Genomic DNA, 27,757 nt, shown 5'->3' with positions numbered 1-27,757 from the left:
GGCGGGTTCAAACCCGGCCCCGGTCAAACCACAACAAAAAAACAGCCAGGCATTGTGGCATGTGGCATGTGGCAGGTGCCTGGAGTCCCAGCTACTCAGGAGGCTGAGGCAAGAGAATTGCCTAAGCCCTGGAGTTGGAGGTTGCTGTGAGCTGAGATGCCACAGCACTCTACCAAGGGCGATAAAGTGAGACTCTGTCTCTACAAAAAAAAAAAAAAACACGATCAATATTTGCAGCATATCCATTTCATTTAATGATAAATAATTTTAAACATTTTTATATTAAAACAATTGTGTACCATAGTATTTTGGATGTTTTAAAGATAACAAACTTAAAAAGAAATTTCCACTTACCATATATACCCAGAAGCCCCTGCCATTATAGAATCCATAATACCCTTCAGTAGGAAAAACTAAGATGCACTGAGCTAACTTAATTATATTTAGTGTAGGCCATGATCTAGAAACTGAGCATTCTATTGAGTACGTAATATATTAGTATAGTTATCATGTCTGTTTTCTTCAGTGGTATTTTCTTCTCCTATATCCTAAAATGCATGTTCAAGCTTCAGTCCTTTTATGATCAGCTTTTATCATGCCATGCCCTTGTCCATTATGATTGTGGAAACCAGCATATTCTCAGATCAATACTATCTAATCACTGTCCCCAGCACCTGGGTCAACTTTTCTAAATGGCTATGGACATTTCTACCCTAACATAACCTGGATTTCTCTAATGCTATGCTATCTTCCCCCAAAATATAAACTTCCTATTCACACCAACGCAACATTTCTTTCATTTAAATTAATGCTTTGCCTTCATCTCCTCTTATTCCCTTCCTGTTACTCCAAACTATTTCCCTATTGCTTCTTACCTGGTTCACTTCCTTATCTAAAGACTGACTGTGGCTGACTATGTCCTCGCCTGGCTACTTTCAAACTGCCTTCCTTCTAATCATTCTTCAGAACAAACCCCCAAGAAATAGTCAATTACTCTGCTACTCAAAGAGCTACGAAACCCCATTCAAGCGGATATCCAAGTCATCTAGTATCAGTTCGTAACCTTTCCTATTTAACTCTTACTTCTCTACTCTGAGCAATCAGATCTGTCCATCATTTCCTAAAAATTCAATTTGTATGCTGTGGTCTGTATACTTGCTCCTCTTTATATTTTCAAAATCATCTCAGTCTTCTGAGCCAACTTTAAGTTCACTTTCAATTCTTTCCATGAACATTTATTGAGGACCCATTGTATTCTCAGACTGGTCTGAGAATAAAGAGAATAAAATACACAAAGTTCATGTTCTCTTAAAGGTTATATTCTGGTGAAGCAAATCAACTAATAATTAAACAAAAATACAACTTATAATAATGATAACTACTACTGAAGAAAACAACAGGTAGTGGCAGACTAGGAAGGAGGAGAAGAGAAAGTTAACTTTACAGAAAACCCACTAAGATTTCCGTGAAGGAGAGAGAGCAAGCATAAATGTCTGGAGGTTCAGATGTACTAAATACTAGAAATACGTGAAGAATAACAGAGACAGCATGACAGACACTTACAGAATACAAGTATTATTAGAGAGCGTACCACCACACAAAGCGAGGTAGATGAGTACAGGGTTGCACGGGGATTTAAATGTCACGGTGACACAAAGCACACTGAATGACCTTAAAGCAAAGAGAGTAGTGTCATCTAACTTAAATGCTGCATGCAGATGCAGAAACTAAAACGGAGAGACCACATTTAGGAGACTACTACAAATCACCTGGAAGCAATCATTTTTATAAAAAAGACTTACTTTTTAAAAAAGGTGGCAAAGGAACAGAGGAGTGGGGAATAGTAGAAAGAATCTAGAATTCTAATGTGGTTATGCTAATTTTAAATGTCTGTTAGACACGGACAAGGAGGTATCAAGTAGACAGTTGGACAGAAAAGAAAACAAATTTGGGGAGTCATCAGTACACAAATGTTTTTTAAAACTGCAGAATTAGAATCAACAGATCATTTTTAGGAAGAATACAATAGAAAAGGAACAATGACTCAGGAGGAACACGTAAGAGTTGAAGAGAGAAGGTAGGCAGGCACAGGAGAATGAACAGTAAGCAATGTCACAAAGCCGAGGGAAAATGTGCTCAGCGTTATGCACAGCTAAAAACTTCTATCTTCCCAGAAAGAGCAATTTTGATAGCAGGGACTGCCTCTCAGTAGGATGGGCTAAAAGGACAGTGAGATCCTTTGTCTCCTTTAAAGGCAATTCTTTAAAGTATACTGATACTGATATGAAAAAGAAAAAAAGTGGGACAGTAAGCGGAGTGTCAGGGGTCAGGGGAAATTCTGAGTTTTTGTTTCTTGAATCTAGAAAATATATTTGTTTACAAACCAAAAAAAGAGGGCAATATTGATAATCAACAGAGAAAGTAGTTATAGATCCCTTCTAGTATCAGTTCAGCACAAAGTTAACTTGCCCTTCTCTGACTTTGTTCTATTTTCTCTGTAAGTCATGTGACAGCTATGATTTTTGTTTAGCTAGTTTTAAGAATTTACTTTTCAAGCCAGGCATGGTGGCTCATACCTACAATCCTAACACTTTGGGAGGCAGAGGCAGAAAGACTGTTTGAGACCAGGAGTTCAAGGCTAGCCTGGGAAACACAGCGAGACTTTGTCTCTACAAAAACTAAAAAAATTAGCCAGGTGCAATGGCACACACCCACAGCCCCAGCTATTTCAGAGGCTGACCCAAGAGCCTAGGAGTTTAAGGCTGCAGTGAGCTATGATGACATCACTGTACTCTAGCCAGGGCAATAGAATGAGAATCTGCTCTTTGAACAGCTCCATCACCCTCTAGCTATGTGACCCTGGACACTTGTTACTTAACTTCTCTGTACCTCGGTTTAGTAATCTGTAAAATAGGGATAAAAAAACCCTACTATAAATACACAAAATATATAAAGTACTTAGCATTTAGTAAGTAATCATTAAATTGATGTATTATGCTTATTTCCATGTGTCTTTTTTCCTTAGCTAGAACAAAGGTAAAGGTAAATAAAGCCTTTCATATTCATTGTAGTAGAGATATATCTATATTCTAACAACTATTCCATCTCACTAAATTTTAAAGATCAATATTTTAAAATGTAAATTACCTCCATAGTTAATGCTAGATTCTGGTGTATTGGAGATATCTAGGAGTGACCCTATAGAAAGGGAATGTTCAGCTGACGGGCGCTTACGGGGAGGGAAGGGTGACAGATCTGTCTCTCTGGAAAGCTGAGCAAGTGTCTCTTTTAAACGACGTCTTTTGCGAGTGCTGTTTGGGGTATTTAGAGAAAGCAGTGACACTGATTTCTTGAGCTCAGGAGTATTAGCCTGTAATCAAAAACACGAAAGCTCAATTTTACTTCCATGGTTCTTTACTGAGACAGGAACAAGAGAAAAATACTTTTACAAGTCTGACAAAATCTAGATTTTGCACAATAATTTAACAATCTTACACTGCCAGGCAATTCAGAAGCCATACAAAATGTTAACAGTCAAGAGACCACAGTAATTGTCTAACCCCAAGCACTTTGCTTTTTTCTTCATAGCACTACATTACATTTCCATCTGTAAATGTGTTTACATCTACCTCCTTTTTTTGTTGTTGTTGCTGCAGTTTTTGGCCAGTGCCAGGTTTGAACTCACCACCTCCAGTATATGGGGCCAGCGCCCTAGTCCTTGAACCACAGGCGCTGCCCATATCTACCTCCTTGTTTAGGCTACAAGCTCCACAAGGACAGGGACCACTCATATTCTGTTCAGTGTTCCTGGCATTTAGTAGTGGCTGGACACAGTACTCTCCAGTATTTGCTAAATAACACTTGATTTTTAAGAGTTCTTTCCCAAAACCTAAAATATACTTTTTAAATTTTACGTTAAGAATTTTACATTTTGGCTAGGTTTGGGGGCTCAGTCCATTCTAGGAGTCCAAGATGGGAGAATCACTTGAGCTAAGGAGTTCCAGACCAGCCTGAGCAAGAGCAAGACCCCATCTATACTAAAAATAGAATAATTAACCAGGCATTGTGGCAGGTGCCTGCGGTCCCAGCTACTCAGGAGGCTGAGGCAGGAGGACTGATTGAACCCAGGATCTGAGGTTGCTGACACACAGCTCTCTAGTCTGGGCAATAGAGTGAGAGTCTTGTCTCAAAAAAAACTTTTTTTTCACATTTAGAAGAGTCTAAGAGCATAATATGATCCTATTTAGATTTTATAGAAACAATAAATCATCATCTTCAATATTCCTTTCAAAATTCTTAAATCGCAAACTGAAGTAAACTTAAAGCCTGCTTCTATAGATTGAGGCCACTTTGGTAAGTGATAACACTCTTCACCACGTGCCATCATAACCACTGGATTTTCCTTGCTTCATTCTACCATTTAAGTCATCCTTTTTTTCGAGACAGAGTCTCACTTTGTTGTCCTCGGTAGAGTGCCATGGCGTCACAGCTCACAGCAACCTCCAGCTCTTGGGCTTAGGCGATTCTCTTGCCTCAGCCTCCTGAATAAGTTGCTGGGACTACAGGCACCTGCCACAACACCTAGCTACCTTTGTTGTTGTTGTTGTTGCAGTTTGGCCAGGGCAGGGTTTTAACCCGTCACCCTCGGTATATGGGGCCAGCAGCCTACTTGCTGAGCCACAGGCGCCACCCCATTTAAGTCATCTTTTTAATAACGGTTTCTCCTTACTATTCTTTGATAGCTCCCAATACTTCTAGGATTAATATCCAAACTCATTAACACATGAAAAACTTCTTGATTACACCTATTTATGAAGTTTTATCTGTTGTCCTTCTTTCCTGTACTTTTTAAAAGCCATACTAAATTACTTAATATTTTAATATATTCTCAAGCTTTCATACCCTCTCCCATCTGCTGTTCTAACTGGATTATCTTTACCTAGTCTAGCAAGTTGGCTCAACATTTATTTGCTTTTTCCAATCCTGACTGAGCATCTAAGAAAGAGTGAGGCTACCTAAAACACATTACTCAACTGTAGCACACACTGTTCCACATTGTAACTTGGCAAATCTATCTTTCCATTCAGGTTCTAAGTTTCTGAAGACAGAGATGTTATTGTTTATAATGCTATCACCAAGAATTAGCACAGAACATTTATTAGTTCACAATAATATACATTACATTGAATAGTTCCACTTAAATCTATATAGACTATTATTCAACATCCAATTGTTTAATTATTTGAAACTCCTAAACATCACGTAAAAGATGATATGTATATTGTATTATGCTCTTATTTCTATACGATCAAGTTCACAGAATAAATGAATAAGGGACAAAAACCATACCTTTTCATATAAATACATAGTTTCTCCGGCTCGGGCATCCATTTGAATGCTTCCCCAAAACCACTAGGTAAGAGAAAAAACATTTAAATGAATAGTTTAAATTTACCTCATCAGAGAAGTCATAAGTTATGTTTTAAAAAAACAATTTCATTCAAGAATCACTTACCTCTTGCTTGACAACATAAAGTTTCTTAGAAGGTTCAAAGGGAAGTTCTTTTACTACATTCTCTTCAACTATAAGGTGAGTGCATCTTTCATCTCCAACTGGTAAATAGTTACCTCCTGAAGAGGAATGCAAGCAAGAATAAGGACGCCACGCTACTTACGACAAACTCCAATTTTTAAAGAGGAATACTCACTAGAAAGTGTTAAGCAAGAATAAAATATATATACAAAATTTTTAAATATGTCAAATTTTACCTTGCATTTTTGTCATTTCTTCCATATTGCTTTTCTCTTCATCTGAAAATCCGAGGAAACTTAAAACACAATCTTGAAATGGAGGAACTTTAAGTTCATTTCTAAAGTCATCATCGGCTGCACAGAAATCCCTGAAAATAAAGTAATGAATTGCAGCCCTAATTAAAATATACTCAGACAAACACACACAAAATATACACAATCCAAATATTTAGATTCATTAAACTATTACCTAATAATTTTAAATTTTTTTTTTATTGTTAAATCACGGCCTTGTATATTAGTGCAATCAAGAGGTACAATGTGCTGGTTTCATATACAATCTGAAATATTCTCATCGAACTGTTCAATGTAGCCTTCATGGCATTTTCTTAGTTATTGTATGTAGACATTTGTGTTCTGCCTTTAGTAAGTTTCACCTGTACCCATTCTAAGATGCACCAGAGGTGTGGCCCCACCTCCTAGTCTTGTGCTATAGTTGAGTTATAGCCTTCATGTAAAAGCTATAATTTAGCTTCATAGTAGGACTGAGTACATTGGATACTTTTTCTTCCATTCCTGAGATACTTTGCTAAGAAGAATATGTTCCAGCTCCATCCTTAAAATGTTTTTGATAATGAAAATTATTTCACAAGGTAAAATCCAAAGATACCATAGATATCTTTTCAGGTTTCATATAATTTTTTTAATAACTTTGTTTTTCCTAGATTTTGAATTCATTTTTTCTAATTATCTATGAATTTAGTTTTTTCAGCTCATGGATTTATCCTTAAAACATATCTTCAATTTATACAATGAATTACTAAATTCCTATATACTTACCGTTCATTCCGCCTTTCCCAAGCTTTATAAATCCATTCTGGCTTCATAATTGGAGTACCCAGACTCACAGCAACCTAAACATATAAACATTAATGATGATGAATTTCTCCTTAAATAACTGCATTCAAGGAAGGTCTAAACAATTACATACATTCTTTTTTTGCTCAGTTAGACTGCCATTCATCTGCTTTGTAAACAATGAAAATTAAGAGGGAAAAACTGCGTTTCAATCATATAACATAGATCAAAATAACTTTAAAACAAGTTCCATAGTGTCCAAACTATTTCTTTATTTTAAATAAATATATGTCTAAGTTAATTTCTAGTTCATCTTATTAAATTTCTATTTCTCCTTTCTTCACATTTGCTTCCTTGGAAATACTGACCCCCAAGATGGCACTACACAAGAAAACAGCTGACTGAGTCACTAACATCTTAAATATGAGTTGTAAAGTTTAGGGAAAATTCAAGAATACTCAAAAATTACCATTTGCTTCAGAAATACATCAAGGAAGGGTGAGAACAAATATCAAACTTTTATTTAAATATTCAATTACAATCTTAAACGAAGATTTCATTCCTAATAAAATACTTTCTCCTGTTCTTTTGTAATTTTGACAAGCTAAACCTTAGAACCATTTATTAAGAACAGAGCTGTTTTTATAAAGCAGCCCCAGCCAAAAACTGAAAAAAAAAGACTAGTGTGTCTTCACTAGTGAGATTTTGCTAGTGAGTCTCTAGAGGAAAAAAATAAAGACCACTTAGATAAGAGTGAAATATCTGCTCTCACACTTCAAATGTTACCATCTACTGACTCACCAATCCTACTCATCTTTCACCATCTAACCCAAGTTCCATTGCCTTCTTAAAATTTAACCACTCCTATGAATCAGTATTTTTACTGAATATATTTGTAGCAAAAATTGAATTTCTATCCTCAATAAATTGTGGGAGAAATAGAAGAGTGTAATTATTAAACTCATCCGAAAATAATGCTGTATTGAAATATACAAAAATACCCAAGTTTACATACCCTGAATTTTTCTCCTTGGGTACAATTTGCCACCAAATGTGTAACTTTTGAATTGAAGTCTTTTCGAATTACCCCACCCATGTGATGGACCAATGTCACCAATCTGACCTCAAAAGAAAAATTAAGCAACATTGACTTTATGGTTAATTTGAATAAAATTTTAAACGATGTTATCATTCATTTAGCATTTACCAAACACTTTGTTTATAAGATGCATACAAGAATTTATAGAGATTAAACTATGTCAAAAAAAGCATTGAAAAAAGAACTGTCTACTATCAAGAGCAAAATTATACAGAGATGAGCTTAGTAAAGATCATCACACAAAACTAAATTAATTAAACAACTGGTTTTCATACTGCCTAAATCTACTGCTGCTTTTTAAAATACCATACTGCCTAAATATATTGGTTTTTGAGGGTTTTTTAACAGTAGGTCACAGCACATCAAAATTTTTCCCACAAAATTATAATAAGACCCATTAGCGCAAACACACAGAATACTGTGAACCAAAGAATCAACTTTCTGTGAATTCTCTAAGGTAGTAAGAATAACTTTAAAGCTAGACTTGTGTAACAAAAAACGGCAGTGTATAAAAACAACTTCAAATAACCAGTGTAGCTGATATGATACGGAGTTACGAAACTTCGTTGTTAATTCCTATCAGTCATTCTAGACAAAATATCTGTTTCTTTACAGAGCACTGCAGAATTTGTTTCTTCACAAAATTTAAACCCTAGTATAGCCATAGTATTTTCTCCTTTAATATCTTTAAAGTAAAACCATGATAATAAAAAAGGGGAAAAGCTAATTCAAATTTATTTTGCTAGAGAAAAGTATTCTTTTAATGGAATTTGTTTTATAATACTTACTAGTTCTTCTTTCTTTCGGAATCCAGTAAAGCACAGTACTAGATTCATCATACTTGTACAATATAATGGGCGACATGAAAATGGCAAAGGCTGAGGATACAACAATTTTAAATGTGTGAGCTTTCTTTTTAGTAGAAAATACAATGCAACTTTCTCAATCTAATGACATTTTGCCCTCTTGCCAATCAACTTTCCCAAGCCAAAGATTATCTGGCATTTTTCCATATCTTTTCTTTCTTTGAAGACAAGGTCTCATTCTGTTGCCCAGGTTGGAGTACAGTGGCATGATCATAACTCAGTGCAACTTCAAACTCCAGGCTCAAGCAATGCTCCTAGCTTAGTCTCCTGAGTAACTGAGTCTACAGGCACATGCTACCATGCCTGTCTGGTTTTTTAAACTTTTTTGTAGAGACTGAGGTCTTGATATGTTGCCCAAACTGGTCTTTAACTCCTGGCCTCAAATAATCCTCCCCAAGTGCTAGGATTACAGGCGTGAGCCAGCATTTTTCACAATGTAACAAAAAATAGTAAAAAAATAGACTGTAAGTATCACAGTTTTAAAAATGCCCATGATTCTCAAATCATATTTAACATAATCTAAATATACTGTACTATCAGAAAATTAAACAAAGAATATATTCGTATCGAAACTTTTTGTTCGAAAACACATTGACACATATGAAGTATTATCCATAAGCAAAGATTTTAGACTTTATACACTACTGTAAATAATCCCGATGAAAGTTATTAAAACAGGTTAAAGGAATCCTATAATAAACATTAGGTAACTATACCACATACACTTAACCCAAATGATTCCAGTTTTTAAACTAAAAGAGAAATTCAGTGAATGGTTTAAAAAATAATAATAAAAGAACATATCGTATATCAATGTACACAGCTATGATTTAATAAAAAAGAAAAAACCATATCTATTCCCCACCATTATGCAAGAAGACTCTTTTTCATAATTTTAATCTCTGAAAAGCTAATTTGCTTTTTGAAAACAACACCTCTGAATCAAAACATTAGAGAATTAAAGGTTATCAGGCACTTATTACTGGCATCTACAACAAGGAAGCACAATTTCAAGTGAACAAGGCAAGTTTAAAAATGGCAGAACAAAGCAACAAAACCAAATGGGAACTAACTCTGCTACAACTCTTGTATTGAAATGCTGTTTAAAAACAAAAAGCTAAAATAAATTTCCTAATTCTAAATCATGCAGTAATAGCTGTTTACAAATGGAAACATGGTATCTTTGCGTATAGGAGAATAAAAGTTTAAGTATGTGTTCACATTCCTGGAACCTCAATTTAAGCAAATTATCTCTTTTAATACATTGCAGTATTAAGATTGTATCTGTGTATATACATATATACAGTTGTCATTGTTTAACCTTGAAAGGCCTTAGCTTTTCATTACCAAAGTTTGCAATAGGAAGAATATGAATATTCCTATTCTAAATATTCCATACTTTCAACAATGGGATTTTTCTACTTATACATTTTCTGCTAATTAAAAATTAATAAACATTTAACCTTAAAAAGTCATACTACACGAAAAAAAAAGTCATACTACACGTGTATTATTTCTTACCTCTCTGTTTTGTGAACATTGTAAAACAACTGGTGGTCCAATAACTCTACAATCAGCCTTGTATAAGTCGTTAAAAACAGAATCCTGGAAGTCCATGACTATGAATACATTTTCAAATTCTGGAGAATCCAAACCTTCAAATTCTTCCATTGACTCCATCTTTACAAAGTGTGCTTTAATTTCCTTGATTTTTTAATATAGTTATTAGAAATAAAAATTATTTTATATCATATAAAAGTAATTCATTACTCTAAATCAATTCAATATGTTTAACATTTTTATTTTTATATTTATAGAAAAATTAAGTTGTTTTTTTGTGTGTGTGTGTGGTTTTTTTTGGCCGGGGCTGGGTTTGAACCCGCCACCTCCGGCATATGGGACCGGCGCCCTAGTCCTTGAGCCACAGGCGCCGCCCGAAACATTAAGTTTTAAATCATACAATAATTACACTTAATAGTGAACAACCACACTTCTTTACTTAATTTGCATTTTACTCATACTTACCTCCATCCAACTTAAGATCTAAAATTTTAAAGATCAATATTAGGAAAAAATAAGCTTCTGACTTATTAATAGTCATTATAAATTATCAAGTTCCATAAAATTCAAATGAAGTTTTTTAAGTACATGCATTTTTGTAATAGGATGCATTAGAAAGATATCCACTATTTCTTTTTATTCTAACCTGGAAAACAATACCATACACATAGTTCTTTTTGCACAAATTAATTACATTCAGAAAAATGAGAAAATATTAAATCACTTAATATTTACAAAAGGAAGATAAGCATAATTTCAATAGGTAAGTAGGAAAAAGGAGAAAGATATGACATATATGCAATTTGCAGCACAGTTTATGTAGGATATAAAAAGGCAAGTTACTACGCTGGGGTAGGGAACCTATAGCTGTAAGGCCACGTAAGTGCAGCCATTTGAATCCAGATTTTACAGAATGAACCCTTTTACTAAAAGGGATTCAGCACAGAAACATGAAGATTTTCTTGCCTCCTTTGGCACTTAAAAAAGCACAATCTTGAAATCAGAAGGGTACAGGTTCCCCACCCCTCTATGAAAAAGAAAGAAGATACTTAACTTCACCTATGCCTAAGCCTATACAACTCCTAAGTGAAAATAACAGAACCATTTAAGAGGAAACTCAGAATAGATCAATAAATGATTTGGGCTTTTATATGCAAAGCTAATGTGCTGGGTCTGAATTGTGTATTCCTAAAATTCATATTGATGCCATAACCTAAAATAAATAAAGCCCTTCGAATATGACTATATTTGAAGATAAGGGCTTTAAAGAGGTAAGATTAAATGACGTCACTGAGTGGGCCCTAATCCAATCTGGTGTCATTATAAGGGATTTTTTTCCCCTTTTCTCCCCATTTTTGGGTTTTTTTCCTTTTTTTTAGAGATAGGGTCTCACGCTGTCATCTAGTGCAGGGGCATAAGCCTTAGCTTCTCAAGTAGCTGGGACTAAAGGAGCCCAGATAAGAAATTTGCGCATGCAAAAAAACACGCTGTGAGCACACATAGAGAGTCATGTGAAGAAGCAGGAAGGAAAACATCTGCAGGCCTAGGAGAGGCCTCAAGAAAAACAAACCTGCTAACACCTTAATCTTACACTTCTAGTGTACAAAACTATGAGAAATAAATTTCTATTGTTTAAGCTACTCAGTATGTGGTATTCTGTTATGATTATTTTGCCACACTAAAATAGCTGAATTAGAGAACTGGATGTATTTCACATTCTAAGAAGGCAAACCCCAGGATGATTGGCAGTTATTATGATTTATAATTTTGGAAATACACCAAGAATTTAGAGTAAAGAATTAATAAGAAAAAAAGAACGAAAAGTTTAAAGAGAATTATCAGATCTTTGTAAATTTTACATCATTTAAATTTAACAATGAAGTCCTTATAAAGAAATTTGGTAGTTAGAACATGTGCTATAGTTTTGAGTTTCAGAAACATCCAAATTTAAAAAGTAAGTATAAAATAGTTTCTATTCAACAAGCTTCAGAGTGCACAGAATACAACTTGGGCTAATTCCAATCACCATAAAGTGGAAAACTATGGGATCCAGGGAAGTGCAGCATGCCGCATGCAATGAGGTTTGTGACCTACCATATTAACAATACTTTTTATTAATTTTTCATCCGATTTTCCAGGACAACTTTCTTTTATCTTTATAACAGGGACTTCCATTACTTTAATAGTCTGTGGAAAAGAGACTTAAGTATGAGATTAAGAAAGCTATGAAACTATTTATATACTGATGGAAGAAAAACAGGTCTTTTTAAAAAATGAAAAATTAAAACTCTGTACCTTTAGAGCTTTTATAAGTTCTTCTTGTTTTCCAGCTTCTTGAACCAATATCACTCTTGTTTCAATCTGAGGCATTTCCTCTGTTAAAATTTAAAATGTTTACTAGGTACTAACGTTACAATCAGTAGTTCCTAATCCCTCTTTTGGCTTTATCTGGTATGTCTTCTGTCTTTGAGGGGATCCTACCATTCTCTAAAACTAAAATGACTTAATTCTCGGCAAATTAAAAAAATATTTGGGGCAGTGCCTGTGGCTCAAAGGAGTAGGGCGCCAGCCTCATATGCCGGAGGTGGCGGGTTCAAACCCAGCGGCTGAACTGCAACCAAAAAATAGCTGGGCGTTGTGGCGGGCGCCTGTAGTCCCAGCTACTCGGGAGGCTGCGGCAAGAGAATCGCTTAAGCCCAGGAGTTGGAGGTTGCTGTGAGCCGTGTGATGCCATGGCATTCTACCAAGGGCCATAAAGTGAGACTCTGTCTCTACAAAAAAAAAAGTGGAAAAAAAAAAAAATTGGCCATATATCACTTTAGAGAAAGACAAAACATATTTATAGCAGGGTATGCAAACATGAGCATTCCTCCCAATCAAAGAAAACACTACCGTGCACAGCAGTGGTTCTCAACCTTCCTAATGCTGTGACCCTTTAATATAGTTCCTCATGTTGTGGTGACCCCCAACCATAAAATTATTTTATTGCTACTTCATGTGTGCAAAAATATGTGTGTTTCAAAAATACATATTTTTCCGATGGTCTTAGGCAACCCCTGTGAAAGGGTTGTTCGACCCCCAAAGGGGTCGCGACCCACAGGTTGAGAACCACTGGTGCATAGCCATCCAACTACAACTGTAGGAATGACCCATTTATAAAATAGTAACGGAAGAAGTAGCTCTTCACTGAACCAGACATAACTGAATAAATTCTAGCAAACAATGTTGCAACTCCATCACCCTGACATACAGAAAAAGCGAGAAGAAACATTAACATGCTTCTACCTTTTTTAAATTGGAAAGTACTAATCCAAACAATAATCAGAAAATCTACATAGGGTAAGGGGATTGTATTAACAAATATTTAGGGGCGGCACCTGTGGCTCAAGAAGTAGGGTGCCAGTCGCATATGCCGGAGGTGGCAGGTTCAAACCTAGCCACGGCCAAAAACCAAAAAAAAAAAAAAATATTTACTCAATGCCCATACTCTACTGTAACAATTGGGACTACAGTTAAATCATAAGAAAGTCAGCAAGTTTAGGATTAAAATAGCAATTCCATCTTTTAAAGCAGATAATAAGTTTACCTTCAACACATGAAGCAGATCCAATACATAAGTTTTCCTTGGAAGTTTCAGTAACCTTAAAATCAGAAATGGATGAGTCTGCCAAACTAGTCCTCTCAGTGGATAACAAACTATTTCTAGCCATGGTCTCAACTCTTCTATGTTGGCTGAAAAATAAAATTTGAAAAATGCATGAAACAAACATGATCAGTGGGCAAATATCAGCACTAGAGCTCTAATTCTATATCTAGAATTTATAAAAAGTATTATTACCCATTTTTCTTAATATTTAACCAAAGAAAAGCACTCAACTTCTCTGAGCCTATTTCCTTTTCTATGAAAATAAGCATTAATACCTGACCCACAAGAACATAATAAAAATAATATAACGCATCAAAAGCACACAGAACATTACCTGACATATACTTAGCACTCAAAATATGGTCATAAATATTATTCTAATATCACCTTACTACTCTCACCCCAATAATCCCAGCCAAAAACGTGGAATCCATCCCTCTTTGTTATACCACATTCTTCCTCTTCAAAACTCCTATCAATCCCAGTAAGTATCTCTGGAGCCTGGCCCCTCTATGCCCAATGCCACAATGGTACTGGATCTAATATTGTTGTTGCTCCAAACAACTTTATCATGTTTCTTTAGACATCACTCTCTACATGGTTTTAAGGGGTTCATTCCTAAAAACAAATATGACCATATAACTTCCCTGAGTACCCCTCCTTATATGACCAAGTCCAAATTTCCCACAGTTTATAATTTTGTCCCAGCATACCTTTTCAGGCTGATCACCTATAACTAACTTCCACAGTCCCCATACAATTAGGAACAATGAATTTCTCAGCATTTTCCAAACTTTAATCACAATTTATTTCATACCAATCTGCATTAAATGGTACTCAGTTCTCCACACAGCGTATCTTCTAACACACCAATCCACCAATCTTGACTCACATCACACCCTATGGATGTCTCTGAGCCTCTCATGTATAACTGGACTGCTCCCTTAAGGGTTTTCATGTTACTTTATTTTTTTTTTATTTTTTTTGAGATAGAGCCTCAAGCTGTCACCCTAGGTAGAGTGCCATGGCATCACAGCTCACAGCAACCTCCAACTTCTGGGTTCAAGCAATTCTCCTGCCTCTACCTCCCAAGTAGCTGGGACTACAGGCACCCACCACAATGCCCGGCTATTTTTTGGTTGCAGCCATCATTGTTGTTTGGCTGGCCCGGGCTGGATTCGAACCCGCCAGCTCAGGTATATGTGGCTGGGGCCTTAGCGGCTTGAGCCACAGGCGCCAACCCTCATGTTACTTTAAAAACATCTCTCCTCTAAAAGATTTGACAAGACCATTATGCATGTGTTAGCACCATTATGACTCTGGCCTATGAAAAAAATCCAGATTTTTCCAGAACTTAAGAGCTTAAAAGTTAGGCAAAGGAATACATAAAAAGCTTAATAGGTTCTCATCAGTTAAAATTTTTATATAAGCTTTTATATAAATAACCTTGGAGCCACCAACTTTATCTACAGGTACATGTCAGATCTACTTTAGATTAAAAAAATATACAAATACCTTCATCCAGATTCTTAGCTAAGTAATAGTTTAAACTATATGCCATAGAAAAATAGTAAGGTATCACCAGTATCATTTCTGAAGAGTGATAATAAGTAATGTAAAAATTGCACACTAATAGACTGAAGCACGGTTGTTAGGTGACACACTTCAAAGTCAGGTAACTCAGCTTCTGTCTCAGCTCTGCACTTAGTAGTTTAGCTTCAGTTTCTACATAGGTGAAACAGACATAGTAAACAACTCAAATACAATTGATGAGAACTGAATAGATGATGTCTTAAAATGATTAACTATTAATTCTCATATTATAATCACAATGGGACTATTTCTTATTATTTCACCATATTTCCATGTCAATCCTAAGGCTGTCCAAAGAAGCTCCGATAGTTTGAAGAGTCTTAATCTAAAATCAATAATATGTTTTTGTTTATACTGTCTACTACTCAATCAATTCCAATGATAAGAAAAAGCCTTAAAAACTTTCATTCAAAGTTCCCTAAAAAGAACGATAAACAATAAAGTCAAGAGATAAACTAATGTACTTTAGGATTAGAAAAGGAGGGGAGATTTTAATAAATCAAAAACAGAATATGAAAATGTTTACATTTTTGTCCTATATTTCCTTCTTTAAAGACAATCAAAACAAGTAATTAATAATTAAAATTGGCCAGGTACAGCCCCCATCTAAACAAAAAATAGAAAAATTAGCTGCTGAGTGTGGAGGTGTGCACCTGTGGTCACAACTACTTGAGAGGCTAAGGCAGGAGGATTGCTTGAGCCCAGAAGTTTGAGGCTGCAGGGAGCCTAGGTGCTAGAACCAGACTCTGTCTCCAATAATAATAATTATTATTATTAATTGTTGGCCAGATAAGGTGGCTCGTGACTGTAATCACAGCACTTTTCGGAGGCCAAGGCCGAAGATCACTTAAGGTCAGGAGTTCAAGACCAGCTTGGACAATATGGGAGACCCAGAACCAAAAGAAAATTTAGAAAGTAGCTAGGCATGGTGGCATATGTGTGTAGACCCAACTACTCAAGAGGCTAAGACAGGAGGACCAGTTGAGCCCAAGAGAAGCTATAATCATGCACTACAGCCTAGGTAACAGAGATCCTGTCTCTAAAAAAAGTAATAATAATAATTAAAATTGTTCCTGATGATACAGTATGCCAAAACAGCTGTGGAATTTATAGAGAAAATGAGATGCCTGGCAGATTGATAACAAAACTAAAAAGAAATATACCAAGCACTGCTTTTTACATTCTTGTGTTGCAGAAGATTTTAATATAAACTACAATACAATCAATTGTCATAAACCAATGCTGCCTACTTCTCACCCAAGAACAGATGCAAGGAGTTTCTGACTAAACACATTATCAACACATGGCCTCTTTTTTATCCCAGAAATAAAATTTGTGACGTAAACACTCACTTTAGCTTTCCTTTTTAACCTAAGTAACTTTTAGGCAATCCTCTTCCAGAGTGAGGGACCAAAATGCCACCCTGGGTATACTGGTGTTATTAACAATAACATGATTAACAACTACCATTTATTTAACCCTTCATAGGTGGAAGACATTGTCCTAAACATTTTACTTGTACTTGTTTAATCTTTGCAGCAATCCTAAGAAGCAGGTACTAATGATCTGCATTTTATAGCAAAGAGCCCTAGGCATAACGAGGCTCAGTGACTCCCCCTCCGTCACACTGCGAGTGGTACAACAGGGATTCAAAGCCGGCTGATTGCAGAGGTTGTGGTTTTAACCACTCCGTATCAGTGCCTGCAAGGGTGGCGGTGGGTAATGGCCTGGCTATTACACGCAAAAAACGAAAAGACGAATCTTAGAGCAATACCAGTATGCACTCTGAGACTAGTCACAGGGGGCCCCGACTCGGCGGTGCGGCGGCTGGCCGGGTCCCTTGCCGACACTCCGTCGCACACACCCTTCCTACAGAGCGCCAGCCCGGCGCGCGGCGAAGACGCCCGGCAACTCCGGGGCCCCGGCGCGGCCGGCTGCCGGGTCGGGGGCCCACGGCCGAGCAGAGCGCCGAGTCGCCCGCAGGCAAACGGGCCTGTGGTTCTGGGGGAGCCCCTCCCGCCCCCTCATCACCCGCACAATCCTCACCGCTCTCAAAAAGAAAGCCCTGCGAGTTCCAGCTTTCAAACTCCGGCTGCTCTCACGGACACCGCCATTCCCCGCCGGTGGCCGCCACAGCCAATTCAAAACGCAAGCCGCTCCCGCGGAGAGCCATGGTGATTGGCGCGAGAGTCCGACCTCCTCCCCATAGGCTGGAGTCCCCACAGGGCTGGTGATTGGTCGCTGCTCTCCAACCGCCCCCCGGCAGGCGCCGGCTGACTGGTTGTGCGTGCGTTTCAAATAAGCCAAACGGCTCGGACGTCGGGACGTCAGGGGTTGGTAGGTAAGTGCCCGGATGTGGCCTGGAGGCGGCGCGGGTGGTTCCCGACGTCCCTGGGAGCAGCAGGTGTTTCTGTGACTACCTCTTGTTTTCTCGGTAAACATCCCATTTCCTCAGGATGGTTGGGTGGATTGGGATTCTTTGCACCCAACCTCAACTTTTTTTTAAAAGGGTTACCAAATTCTTTAAGCTAAAATCAGTGCCTCCGCGGATGATTTCCCCCCGCCCACTAGTTGCTTTGAGTTGTTACGTTTTTCCTGCCCGAAAATCTTTTCGCCTTTAGGGATGGATTTAAAATTTGAGTTAGAGGATTTTAACTTTGGTGGTTTTATTGGCGTGTGGCAGGGCTAAGGACCCAGCCTAGAACTCAGGCTTCCCCGGTGGACTTAAAAGCAGCGACTGCTTGTTTAAATCCTGACGTACACTCCTTCGAAAGCAGAGAAATTTTAAACAATAAAAATAAATCTTGCTGTATGTAAAGCACTGCGCTCTGGTCTAGTAAATATCACAGGTGATTAGAATAAATTCTTAGTGTTTCTCACATCTTTAAATAAAGAAGTATAAGCTTGCATTTGAATAAAAAGTATTCCTCAAGTTTATAGAATCCTCTGGAGCCAGAGTAAATTGCTCCCCTCCCCGTACCATACCATGAGAACTTTAACTTTTCCTTTAAAGTCTAGCCAAGATTTTATCATTTTCCCGTGATTAGTACAGCTATTATGAAAAAAAAACTTTTTTCTTCATTTTCTAAAAGTAATACTGTGTAACACAATCTCTTAAGAAATACACCTCTACCAGGTGTGTTTTTGCATAGTTATCACCTGACAGCTGATTTAAATTAAGGAAGAACGAGAAATCCATTGCCAGAACCTTAAATCCCAATAAGAAGAGGAAAGCGTTTACTTTGCAATGGAACTCTTCAGACCAGTTCAAACAGGTCATGAGGATTTATAATTTCTCCTAATTTTGTCAGGCGGCCTTAGAATGCCTGAAAAGTTTGTGATGCAGTCCTGTAATTATTGGTTTCCCTGCTTATCAGTATTTGCGGTTGGGCCCTCTTGATGATGCTGTGATAACCACTAGGGCAGAAGAAAAGAAAAACAGTAATTGTAATTTCCATTTGAAATGTGCGTATTTAAATGTGGGTGTGCCAAAAGTCTCATTATTGAAAATATATTAATTGACTGGAAAGCAGCCCCACTTCCTTGTGCATTGCTCCTAACTCAACGGGCTTCCCACCCAAGCCTAATGATTGACTATATACACTATTACTGCACCAAGTTTCAGTGAGTCCAGCAAAAGCTATAACTGATTTTTTTTTTTGAGACAGTCTCACTATGTCACCCCAGTAGAGTACCATAGCATCATAGCTCACAGCAACCTCAAACTCCTGGGTTTAAGCGATTCTCTTGCCTCAACCTCCCAGTAGCTGGGACTACAGGTGCCTGCCATGACACCCGGCTATTTTTTTTTTTTTGCAGTTGGCCCCAGCCAGGTTCAAACCCACTAGCCTCCGTGTATGTGTCTAGTGCTGTAACCACTGTACTACGGGTGCTGAGCCTACACCTGATTTCTTTTAAGGGATATGGGGCAGTTTGACAAATAGGCAATACAGCTTTTCTTACTCCCTTGGGTCTTCATTTAGGCAGCAAACATTTATTAATTGTATGACAACCCTTGTGCTTGACGAGGGTACAAAGATGAATAAAACATACATGTCTGCTTCTCTAGACCACACAATCTGGTGAGGGAAATCAGCAGATAAATAATTAAAATGCAAGGGAGAAAAGAAAACATATATTGGCAGTTTACTATATACTTTGCCATATTTAATCCTTAAAACAGCCCATGAGGAGGCATCGTTACCCCTATTTTACAAATAAAATTGTTGGAAAGGTTTAAGTAACTTACCCAAAGTCACCTAGTAAATATTATGCCCTATATTAAAACCCAGAAATAATAGATAAGTGTAAGTAAATTCTAGATTTGTCCGCAGGCTCAATAAAGGAAATGTAGACAGGGAGTATTTCAGATAATCGTGTGCATGGGGTGATTATGAGTATATGCCACTTAACTGCAACTAGCAAAGTACAGATTTTTGCAGTTTTAAAAAGCTAGCACTGCAAAGGCAATTGTTATACTTTGTTCTTTAACGAACAATAATCTTCACATGTAGGTACAAAATATTTCTACACTGTATAAGCTAAATCCAAATATATCAACAATGTTTGGAAGATTGGATGTTCTAGTTAACTTAGTCATAAGTTATTCATTCAATAATGAGCACCTGCTAGGTCTGGAACATCTGAGACATCTGCTAGCACCAGGAACACAGCCGGTGACAAAACATTAGACATCTGCTAACACCAGGAACACAGCTGTGACAAAACAGACATGGCACTTACACCTTCTAATGGAAGAGTTACATTTGTAGTGAAAATTTACTCTGCAGACAGGTTTTCACAGAACTTGAATAAGTGCAAAGAATAATAAAAATAACCATCTTTCTGATTCAGAAGCTGTTTCAAATGCTACAGTGCTTTAGGGTCAGCATTAAGACAAATTTTTAATACTATATAGGACACAGACAATTGAGTGACATTAACTTGGAACTTTAAAAAAGTCTATTATTAGCTCGTTTATTTGTGGTTAGGCTCCCATATAAGCTCAGGATGTACATGGGAAACAATAAATGGGTTAGTGTGGCTGAATCAAAATATATGAAGGGAAGATTGGAAGATAAGTAAACAATGCTAGGTTTGGAGCTCAGGACGGACTCCAGTGTTGCAATAAGCTTTATGCTGAAAACAATGAAGATCAATTAAAAATCTTAAGGAAGTTATATAGTCTGTGTTCTTTTTTAATAGCAGCAATCTGGCAACAGAATTCCATTTGAAATGGAGCTATTAAAGATAAGAAAGACCAATGAGAATAATGTTGAATTGGAACAGACATAAAATGATAGTTTGAACTAAAATAGAAAAGGTGGATTGGAGAGCTATAAGAGTAGAAAAAATTGGAGTAGAAAAAATTAGTAGGACTTAGTAACTGATTAAATGTAGAGAATAAGAGAAGACTCTTCTTTTGTATATGTAAAAATATAAAATTATTACATTTATCTAAATAACTGGAAAAACAGCAATATCGTTTTAAAAAATAGAACAATTCCCTAATTCAGAAGACAAGTTCTGTCTTCCCTCCTTTTCCAATGCCTGCTTCCATCCCAGGTTACTTAAGTATCCATATTGATGAACCAGCTAGCTAGATTCACAGTTCCTTGAATTCTTTGAATCCCAACACTTCAACAGTACATTCTGATGGACATATCCTAAGTGTTTTACAGTTAGAATTGCTTTAGCTCATAAATACTAGCTTCAACTTTTTTTCCATTCTCGGTCAGGCACTGTAGCTCACACCTATCGTCCCAGCACTTGGGGAGACCAAGGCAGGGGATCACTTGAGAGCAGGAAACTGAAACCACCCTGGAGACCCTGTCTCTACAAAAAAAAAAAAAAAATACAAAATTAGCTAGGTGTGGTGGTATGCACAGAGTGAGACCTGTCTCAAAAAAAAAAAAAAAAAAGATAGAAAGGAAAGGCCAAATACTCCAATCTAATCATATTTGCTCTCTATCCCGTATCCCTTTCACACACTAATCAAGATGTTTAGTCTTCAGTTCCTCCTAAATCCCTTTCTTTCTAACCCATAGTCATTACTTCAACTACTAGACGGCCACCACAGCTCACTTCTCTGTCTGCCTTTCTGAATTTTCCTTCTCAGTTTCTTTTTCTCAGTTATCATTGTTCCCATAAGTATTATTCTTAGGCAACACTCTTTCCCTGTAGATCAGTGGTTCTCAACCTTCCTAATGCCTCCTAGTGCTGCAACCCTTTAATACAGTTCCCCATGTTGTGGTGACTCCCAACCATAAAATTATTTTCGTTGCTATTTCATAAGTGTAATTTTGCTACTGTTATGAATCGTAATGTAAATATCTGATATGCAGGCTGTATTTTCATTGTTACAAAGGGGTCGCGACCCACAGGTTGAGAAACGCTGCTATAGATAAACCCATTCGTTCCCGAGGATTTAAGTTATATGCTAATGGTTCCAAGTCTCTCTTTCTCGATGGACCCTATTGAAACCCATTCTATAAAGCCAACTATTTACCAAAGGTCTCCACTCCTGAGACCCACAGTCGTGTGCTAAAGTGAATTCCTTTCTCCCCAGCTCTCCATCCCTTTCTCCTCTGTCTCGAGTGTCTCTCTCCTGAGTGACAGAATTCCTGTTCACTCAGACTCCAGGTTGGCCCTCCCGACATCTTCCTGCTCCTGTCCTCTCTGTTTCTCTGCATCACTTACCATCATTCTCCCAATTTTACCTGAAGATGTTTCTAGAATCTGAATCTTCCCCTTTAAGTCTGCTGCCCAGGCTTAGGCCTTTATGACCTCTCATCCACACTATGGCAACAACAACCTTTGGTTGCAGAGAGAACTAATCTTTCTGTCTGCTCCCAGCCCTCCTTTACAGATAGATCTCTTTTTTAGCATAACAAATATGACTCTGTCTCTCCCTGCTTAAAAACAAAATGACACCAAAAATAGAGGGTGTCAAAAAAAGTATACACATTTTAAGAAAGGAAAAAACTGTATTAAATTTTAATACTCAAGTCGCATTTGACTGCTGCAATTACAAGGGGTGCTCAAGGTGACTTGTATTCATTTTGTTATTGGTATATACTATTAGGATTTTAATACAGTTTTTTCCTTTTCTTAAAAATGTGTATACATTTTTTGGCATCCTATGTATGTTTTCTGGCTTGCAGAACAAATATCAAACTCCTTTATAATTACCACTTGGTTGAGTTTAAATTAAAAATAATAAAAAAATTTTTAAAGAGAAAAAGTCCCAAGTTCCTTAACACAGTATACAAGATCCTTTCCAGTATGACTCTAGCCTTAGTCCCTGCCACGTCCTCTACCTGAGAGCATATGTCCTGCTCTCAGCCGCACTGGAAGCCTCCTCGCCCACAGACCTGCGGCCCTCTCACCGGCCTGCGCACTTGCATGTCCTTTTCCACCTGACCTTTTCAAGACCCAACTCAAACATCACCTCAATGAATTTTTGGGTTGTTTTATGGAGCGTTGACTGTTCCATCTGGTACAACACATTTATACCTCAGAGTGCCTTCCTTCACCTTGGATTGTAAACATTGGTTAACACAGCTGTCTCCTGTATTAAAATACAAGATAACATGGCTGGGCGTGATGGCTCACAACTGTGATCCCAGTACTCTGGGAAGATGAGATGAGTGGATCACCTGAGCTCAGGAGTTGGAGACCCACCTGAGCAAGAGCGAGAAAAATAGAAAAAAAAAGCCAGGCATTGTGGTGGCACCTGTAGTCCCAGCTACTTGGGAGGCAAGAGGATCACTTGAGCCCAAGAGTTTGAGGTTGCTGTGAGCTATGATGCCATGGCACTCTACAAAGGGTGACAGAGTGAGACTCTGTCTCAAAAAAAAAAAAAAAACATATATATATATATATAAAATAAAATAGAATGAGATACTCAGGGACAGAGAGCAGGACCTTACCCTCCTCATCTTTGTACCCTAGCACATAGCACTTGTGCACTCAATAAAGATTATGGAAAAGAGGGAAGGAAGATTAGCAGTTTTAGTATTTTTATTTATATCTGTGTTTTACTTCCTGTGTTAGAGGCTGGGGTTTCTACATCGTTTTTATAACTGGTAAATGAGCAGCTATAGGTCAGGTGTGGTGCCTCACCTGTAACCCAGCACTCTAGAAGGCCGAGGAACAAGGATCCCTCAAGGCCAGGAGTTTGGGATCAGCCTGGACAGCATAATGAGGCTCTTATCTCTACAAAAAATATTAGCTGGGTGTGATAGTATGCACCTGTAGCTACTTGGGAGGCTGAGGCAGGAGGATAGCTTGAGCTCGGTGGTTTGAGCTCAGGGGTTTGAGGTTACAATGCACTTAAGCATGGATAACAGAGCAAGAACTTGTTTATAAAAAAATGAAATTAAGGCTCGGCGCCTGTAACTTAAGTGGCTAAAGCACCAACCACATACACCAGAGCTGGCGGGTTCAAATCCAGCCCAGGCCTGCCCAAACAACAATGACAACTACAACCAAAAAATAGCCAGGCGTTGTGGTGGGCGCCTGTAGTCCCAGCTACTTGGGAGGCTGAGGCAAGAGAATCCCTTAAGCCCAGGATTTGGAGGTTGCTATGAGCTGTGATGCCATGACACTCGACCCAGGGTGACAGTTTGAGGCTCTGTCTCAAAAAAAAAAAAAGAAAGAAAGAAATTAAAATATATGTAATTAAAACATTTCGGCACATAGTAAATATTCAGCAGATGTTCACTGTCAGTATTCTTTCCATGTCTGCTGCAGCAGCTGCTGCTGACATCTCGGCTGCAGCCTACAACTGCCTGATGGGACTGACGGTTCTCAATGCTGTCTGCTTGCCTGCCCGTGAACTCAGCAGCAAGGTCACCTGGGCTGTTCTCCCTTTGCCCCACCCTACCCTGCCATAAACCCCATCCCCAGCACACCAAGGTTGAAACAGGCAAGACCTCCCTTGCGTTATTTCCCATCAGAAGGAGCTTCTCTCTTCTTTCCTTTAAGGGAGACCTTACTGTGCCTAAGCTATCTCCTTTTGTCTGGGAGATACGGCCCCCTTGATGTTGCTTTGGGCCAGACTTCTGTCTCCTTCCAACACAGGTCCTAACCCAAGATTCTTTACTTAAATGTTAGCCTGTTCCTCCAGGTCCCTTCACTGGAGATACTATAGTTAGTGAATTTATATGTCAAGAGGACAAAAGCTGTTTAAGTTTGTGTGGGATATGTGTGTATACATAGTTTATCACAATGACAAATTTCTTGAAAGAATGAACTATTCAAAAATTCTTACCTATCATCCACATCACCTAAGATGCTTAATGAACATATTTTAGACACAAAATCATAAAGACATTGAGTTAAATTTACTTACTATATTAAAGAGTGTGATATATTTTCCCAATACAATAAAACAATTTGTGATGGGGAGGATAGAGTTACTAAGGTTCTTCACAGCAGGACCAGCTTCCCCATCTTCCCCAGCCTGGGTAACATTCTGGACCTGGCTTCCTGACTCCCATCTCACACTTGTTCTAGTCTGTTCCCTCCTCCTTATTTATATTCCCTTTCTTTGCTTTCCCCTCCACCTTCTTCTTCTTTTGTAAAGTATGTACTCCTCCAGGGCAGCAGAGAATAGGGACTTTAGGAAGATTAGTTTGGGGGATGGATCCCCCACCCCCATAACAAATGTGCACATTGCCAACACAATCACTCTTCCATTCAGAGTGAACAAGATTCATAGTTAGTTCTGATCTATTATTGAGAACTAATACATTTAAAAAATTATTACTTAAAAAAGAAAAAAAAAATTATTACTTTGTTGCCAAGATGACCTGGCCACTATTTATTGTGGTGGGGTTTTTTTACCTAAAGTTATGACGAAATATATTATAATTTCTAGATTTTATTTCAAATGGTGAAATGTTACATCATCAAGCAGTAACTTTGTTTTATCGTAGGATTAAATCTTGCATCATGGGATTAAATGTTTTACTTAACATAAATATTAAGATCACCAGGTGCAGTGGCTCACACCTGTAATCCTAGCACTCTGGGAGGCTGAAGCAGAGAGGATGCTTGAGCTCAGAGTTTGAGACAAGCCTGAGCAAAAGCAAGACCCATCTCTAAAAAAACTAGCCAAGCATTATAGTGGGCACTTGTAGTCCCCACTACTAGGGAGGCTGAGGCAAGAGGATCAAACTCCTGAGCCCAGGAGTTTGAGGACGCCACAGCACCCTACAAAGGGCAACAGAGTGAGATTCTGTCTCAAAATAAATAGATATATGCATACATATTAATATTATGTCACATAGATCTCATGGAATTGTTTTTCTATATTTCTATCCTTATCCCACAAAACATTTATAAATTGCATAGTTGTATATAATTTCACATTAGGTACAGTTACAAAGATTTATTCCCTCAAGAATATATCATATAAGATTTTTATTTCAAAAGTTTTAATGATAACCATGAAATTCTGTTCTTTTTGGAATTATTAACATTTTCCAATTAAAATGTCATAGTTCCAAGTTCGTTTTAATGTAGCATCTTCGACCCTGTTAAATAAGATTTAGAAATTATAATCACTGTGAGCCAGAAGAAGCATACTTCAGTAGTCAGTAATTAGTGTAGGAATCGTTGCTTTATTCATATGAACCATTAGGATATAAATCATGACACGATTTGCAAGGCATTTAAAATGTTGCTTGGAAAAATAGAATTAGCTTTCCTTGACAGAGCAAGAAGTTTCCAAGTATGATAAAGACATTATTTCAAATTATGTAAATTTCAAATTACGTAATTTTATTAGTAAAATTTCAGTTGTTGAAATAAAAATCTCTGCCCCTTAGTCTCACTCTTCTTCTTACAGATGAATTTTATCAAAGACAGTAACATAACTTAATTAGCAACAAAGCCAGGACCAAAAGTTTTATTTCCATTAATATATTCTTCTCATTATAGATATTTATATTTTATCTTGTACATGTAAAAATACCAGTATATCTATTCATAATGCATGTATGTTTTGTCTTTGAAAGAATTAAAATGCTTTCAGTTGTATAAGAGCCCATCAGTCTTGGTCACCAATCTACCTCTAGCATCTAGCAACACAGCACATTCCTGGCACAAAGTAGGTTCTCAAACTTTATTCCAAGAATGGCATGTAATTGATTGTCAAGAATCCATATTGCCTTCATCTAATCCATTCTCCAGCCTGCATTTAGAATGACATTGCACAAATGTAAACCTCCTTACAACACTTCCAGCCTATAGGCCTGCACGGTCTGGCATCTCCCTGTTTTACCAGCTTCATCTTGCATCATTAGCTCAGTCTTGAGGCCTGACCACACCTTCCTTACTTGTCAGGGGTTTCTGCTCCTGCTTTTCTCTCTGCTTATTGCTTTAGTCCTCTAACCTAGAGTAGGCAACCGCAGCTCCTCCTTCCCTGTGTGCTCGCTTACAACTCCTCAGAAGGTCTCGTAGGCCCCTGTACTGCCAGAACCCACGCTACATAGCTCCCAGCGCCATGAGTATCTCTTTTGTGGTACGTGACAATTACTGGATCAGCATTTGTCTCTTCCACTGTTTAAGCTATTGAAAGTAGGGACAGTGTCTTTTCATTCATCATTTTGTCCTCAGTGCCTCACACATAAAATGTACACAAATATTTGTTGAAATAACAAGAGAATGAATTAATGGATGAATGAATTTCTTATTATATCGGTGGTACTTTTTTCAAATATACTACAGAAAGCTGTTTTTTTTTTTTCTTTTTTTATCTAATCCACTATGACAGTTTTTCCCATTATTTCTTGCTAGGTATAATGGATTGTGTGGCATATTTCCAAAATTAATAAATTTATATGAGAGATTAATTTAAGCCAGCCACAGTGGCTCATGCCTATAATCCCAGCACTTTGGGAGGCTGAGGCTTAAGGCCAAGAGTTCAAGACCAGCCTAGGCAACATGTCAGATCTCTGTCTCTACAAAAAAAGAACTGGGTATGGTGACACACACCATAGTGCTAGCTACTGGAGAGATTGAGCCAGGAGGATCACTTGAGCCTACAAGTTGGAGGTTGCAATGAGTTGTGATCATGCCTTTGTACTCCAGTCTTTGAGATGGAGCAAGGCCATCTCTCAAAGATAGATAGACAGAATAGATATATGGACAGATAAAATAATTTTCCTCTTTAACTGACATTTGAGTAAATGATCTGAGTATTGAATGATTGCCATACTAGGGCCAGCCCATGTGTGAGTGGAAGAGAGTTAGTGCCTATGCTCCTAAACACTAACTCAGTAAGCCTTGTCAGTGTTTGTGAATGTAGGCAGTTATACCTATCAAAAATTGTTTTCTTACAAGCTATGCTTTCACACGTGACACACTGACACCTGT

At 37.6% G+C, this 27,757-nt stretch overlaps 1 protein-coding gene across 8 annotated transcripts in view; it reads right to left on the bottom strand.

Moving 5' to 3' along the window:
• The window catches only part of ECT2 (epithelial cell transforming 2), a 97,384-nt gene that overhangs the window by 55,381 nt on the left and 14,246 nt on the right, over positions 1 to 27,757 (bottom strand). For 2 of the 8 annotated variants that reach the window (XM_053572473.1, XM_053572468.1), the window contains exons 3-13: positions 13,721 to 13,866; positions 12,430 to 12,509; positions 12,229 to 12,321; positions 10,096 to 10,278; positions 8,497 to 8,586; positions 7,625 to 7,732; positions 6,592 to 6,665; positions 5,770 to 5,900; positions 5,516 to 5,631; positions 5,350 to 5,412; positions 3,148 to 3,370 (exon numbers count right to left, since the gene is read on the bottom strand). In XM_053572473.1, the coding sequence (XP_053428448.1) occupies positions 3,148 to 3,370; positions 5,350 to 5,412; positions 5,516 to 5,631; positions 5,770 to 5,900; positions 6,592 to 6,665; positions 7,625 to 7,732; positions 8,497 to 8,586; positions 10,096 to 10,278; positions 12,229 to 12,321; positions 12,430 to 12,509; positions 13,721 to 13,844 (1,285 nt within the window). In that variant the 5' untranslated portion in view covers positions 13,845 to 13,866. Of the gene's footprint in view, positions 1 to 3,147; positions 3,371 to 5,349; positions 5,413 to 5,515; positions 5,632 to 5,769; positions 5,901 to 6,591; positions 6,666 to 7,624; positions 7,733 to 8,496; positions 8,587 to 10,095; positions 10,279 to 12,228; positions 12,322 to 12,429; positions 12,510 to 13,720; positions 13,867 to 17,419; positions 17,559 to 27,757 lie in introns of those variants that run through there. The other 6 variants (XM_053572469.1, XM_053572474.1, XM_053572470.1 and 3 more) reach the window with 6 other exon arrangements.

The sequence above is a fragment of the Nycticebus coucang genome, chromosome 20 (assembly GCF_027406575.1).
Source record: "Nycticebus coucang isolate mNycCou1 chromosome 20, mNycCou1.pri, whole genome shotgun sequence".
In the NCBI taxonomy this organism is placed as follows: Eukaryota; Metazoa; Chordata; class Mammalia; order Primates; family Lorisidae; genus Nycticebus; species Nycticebus coucang.
This window is presented reverse-complemented; position numbering and strand designations above follow the sequence as displayed.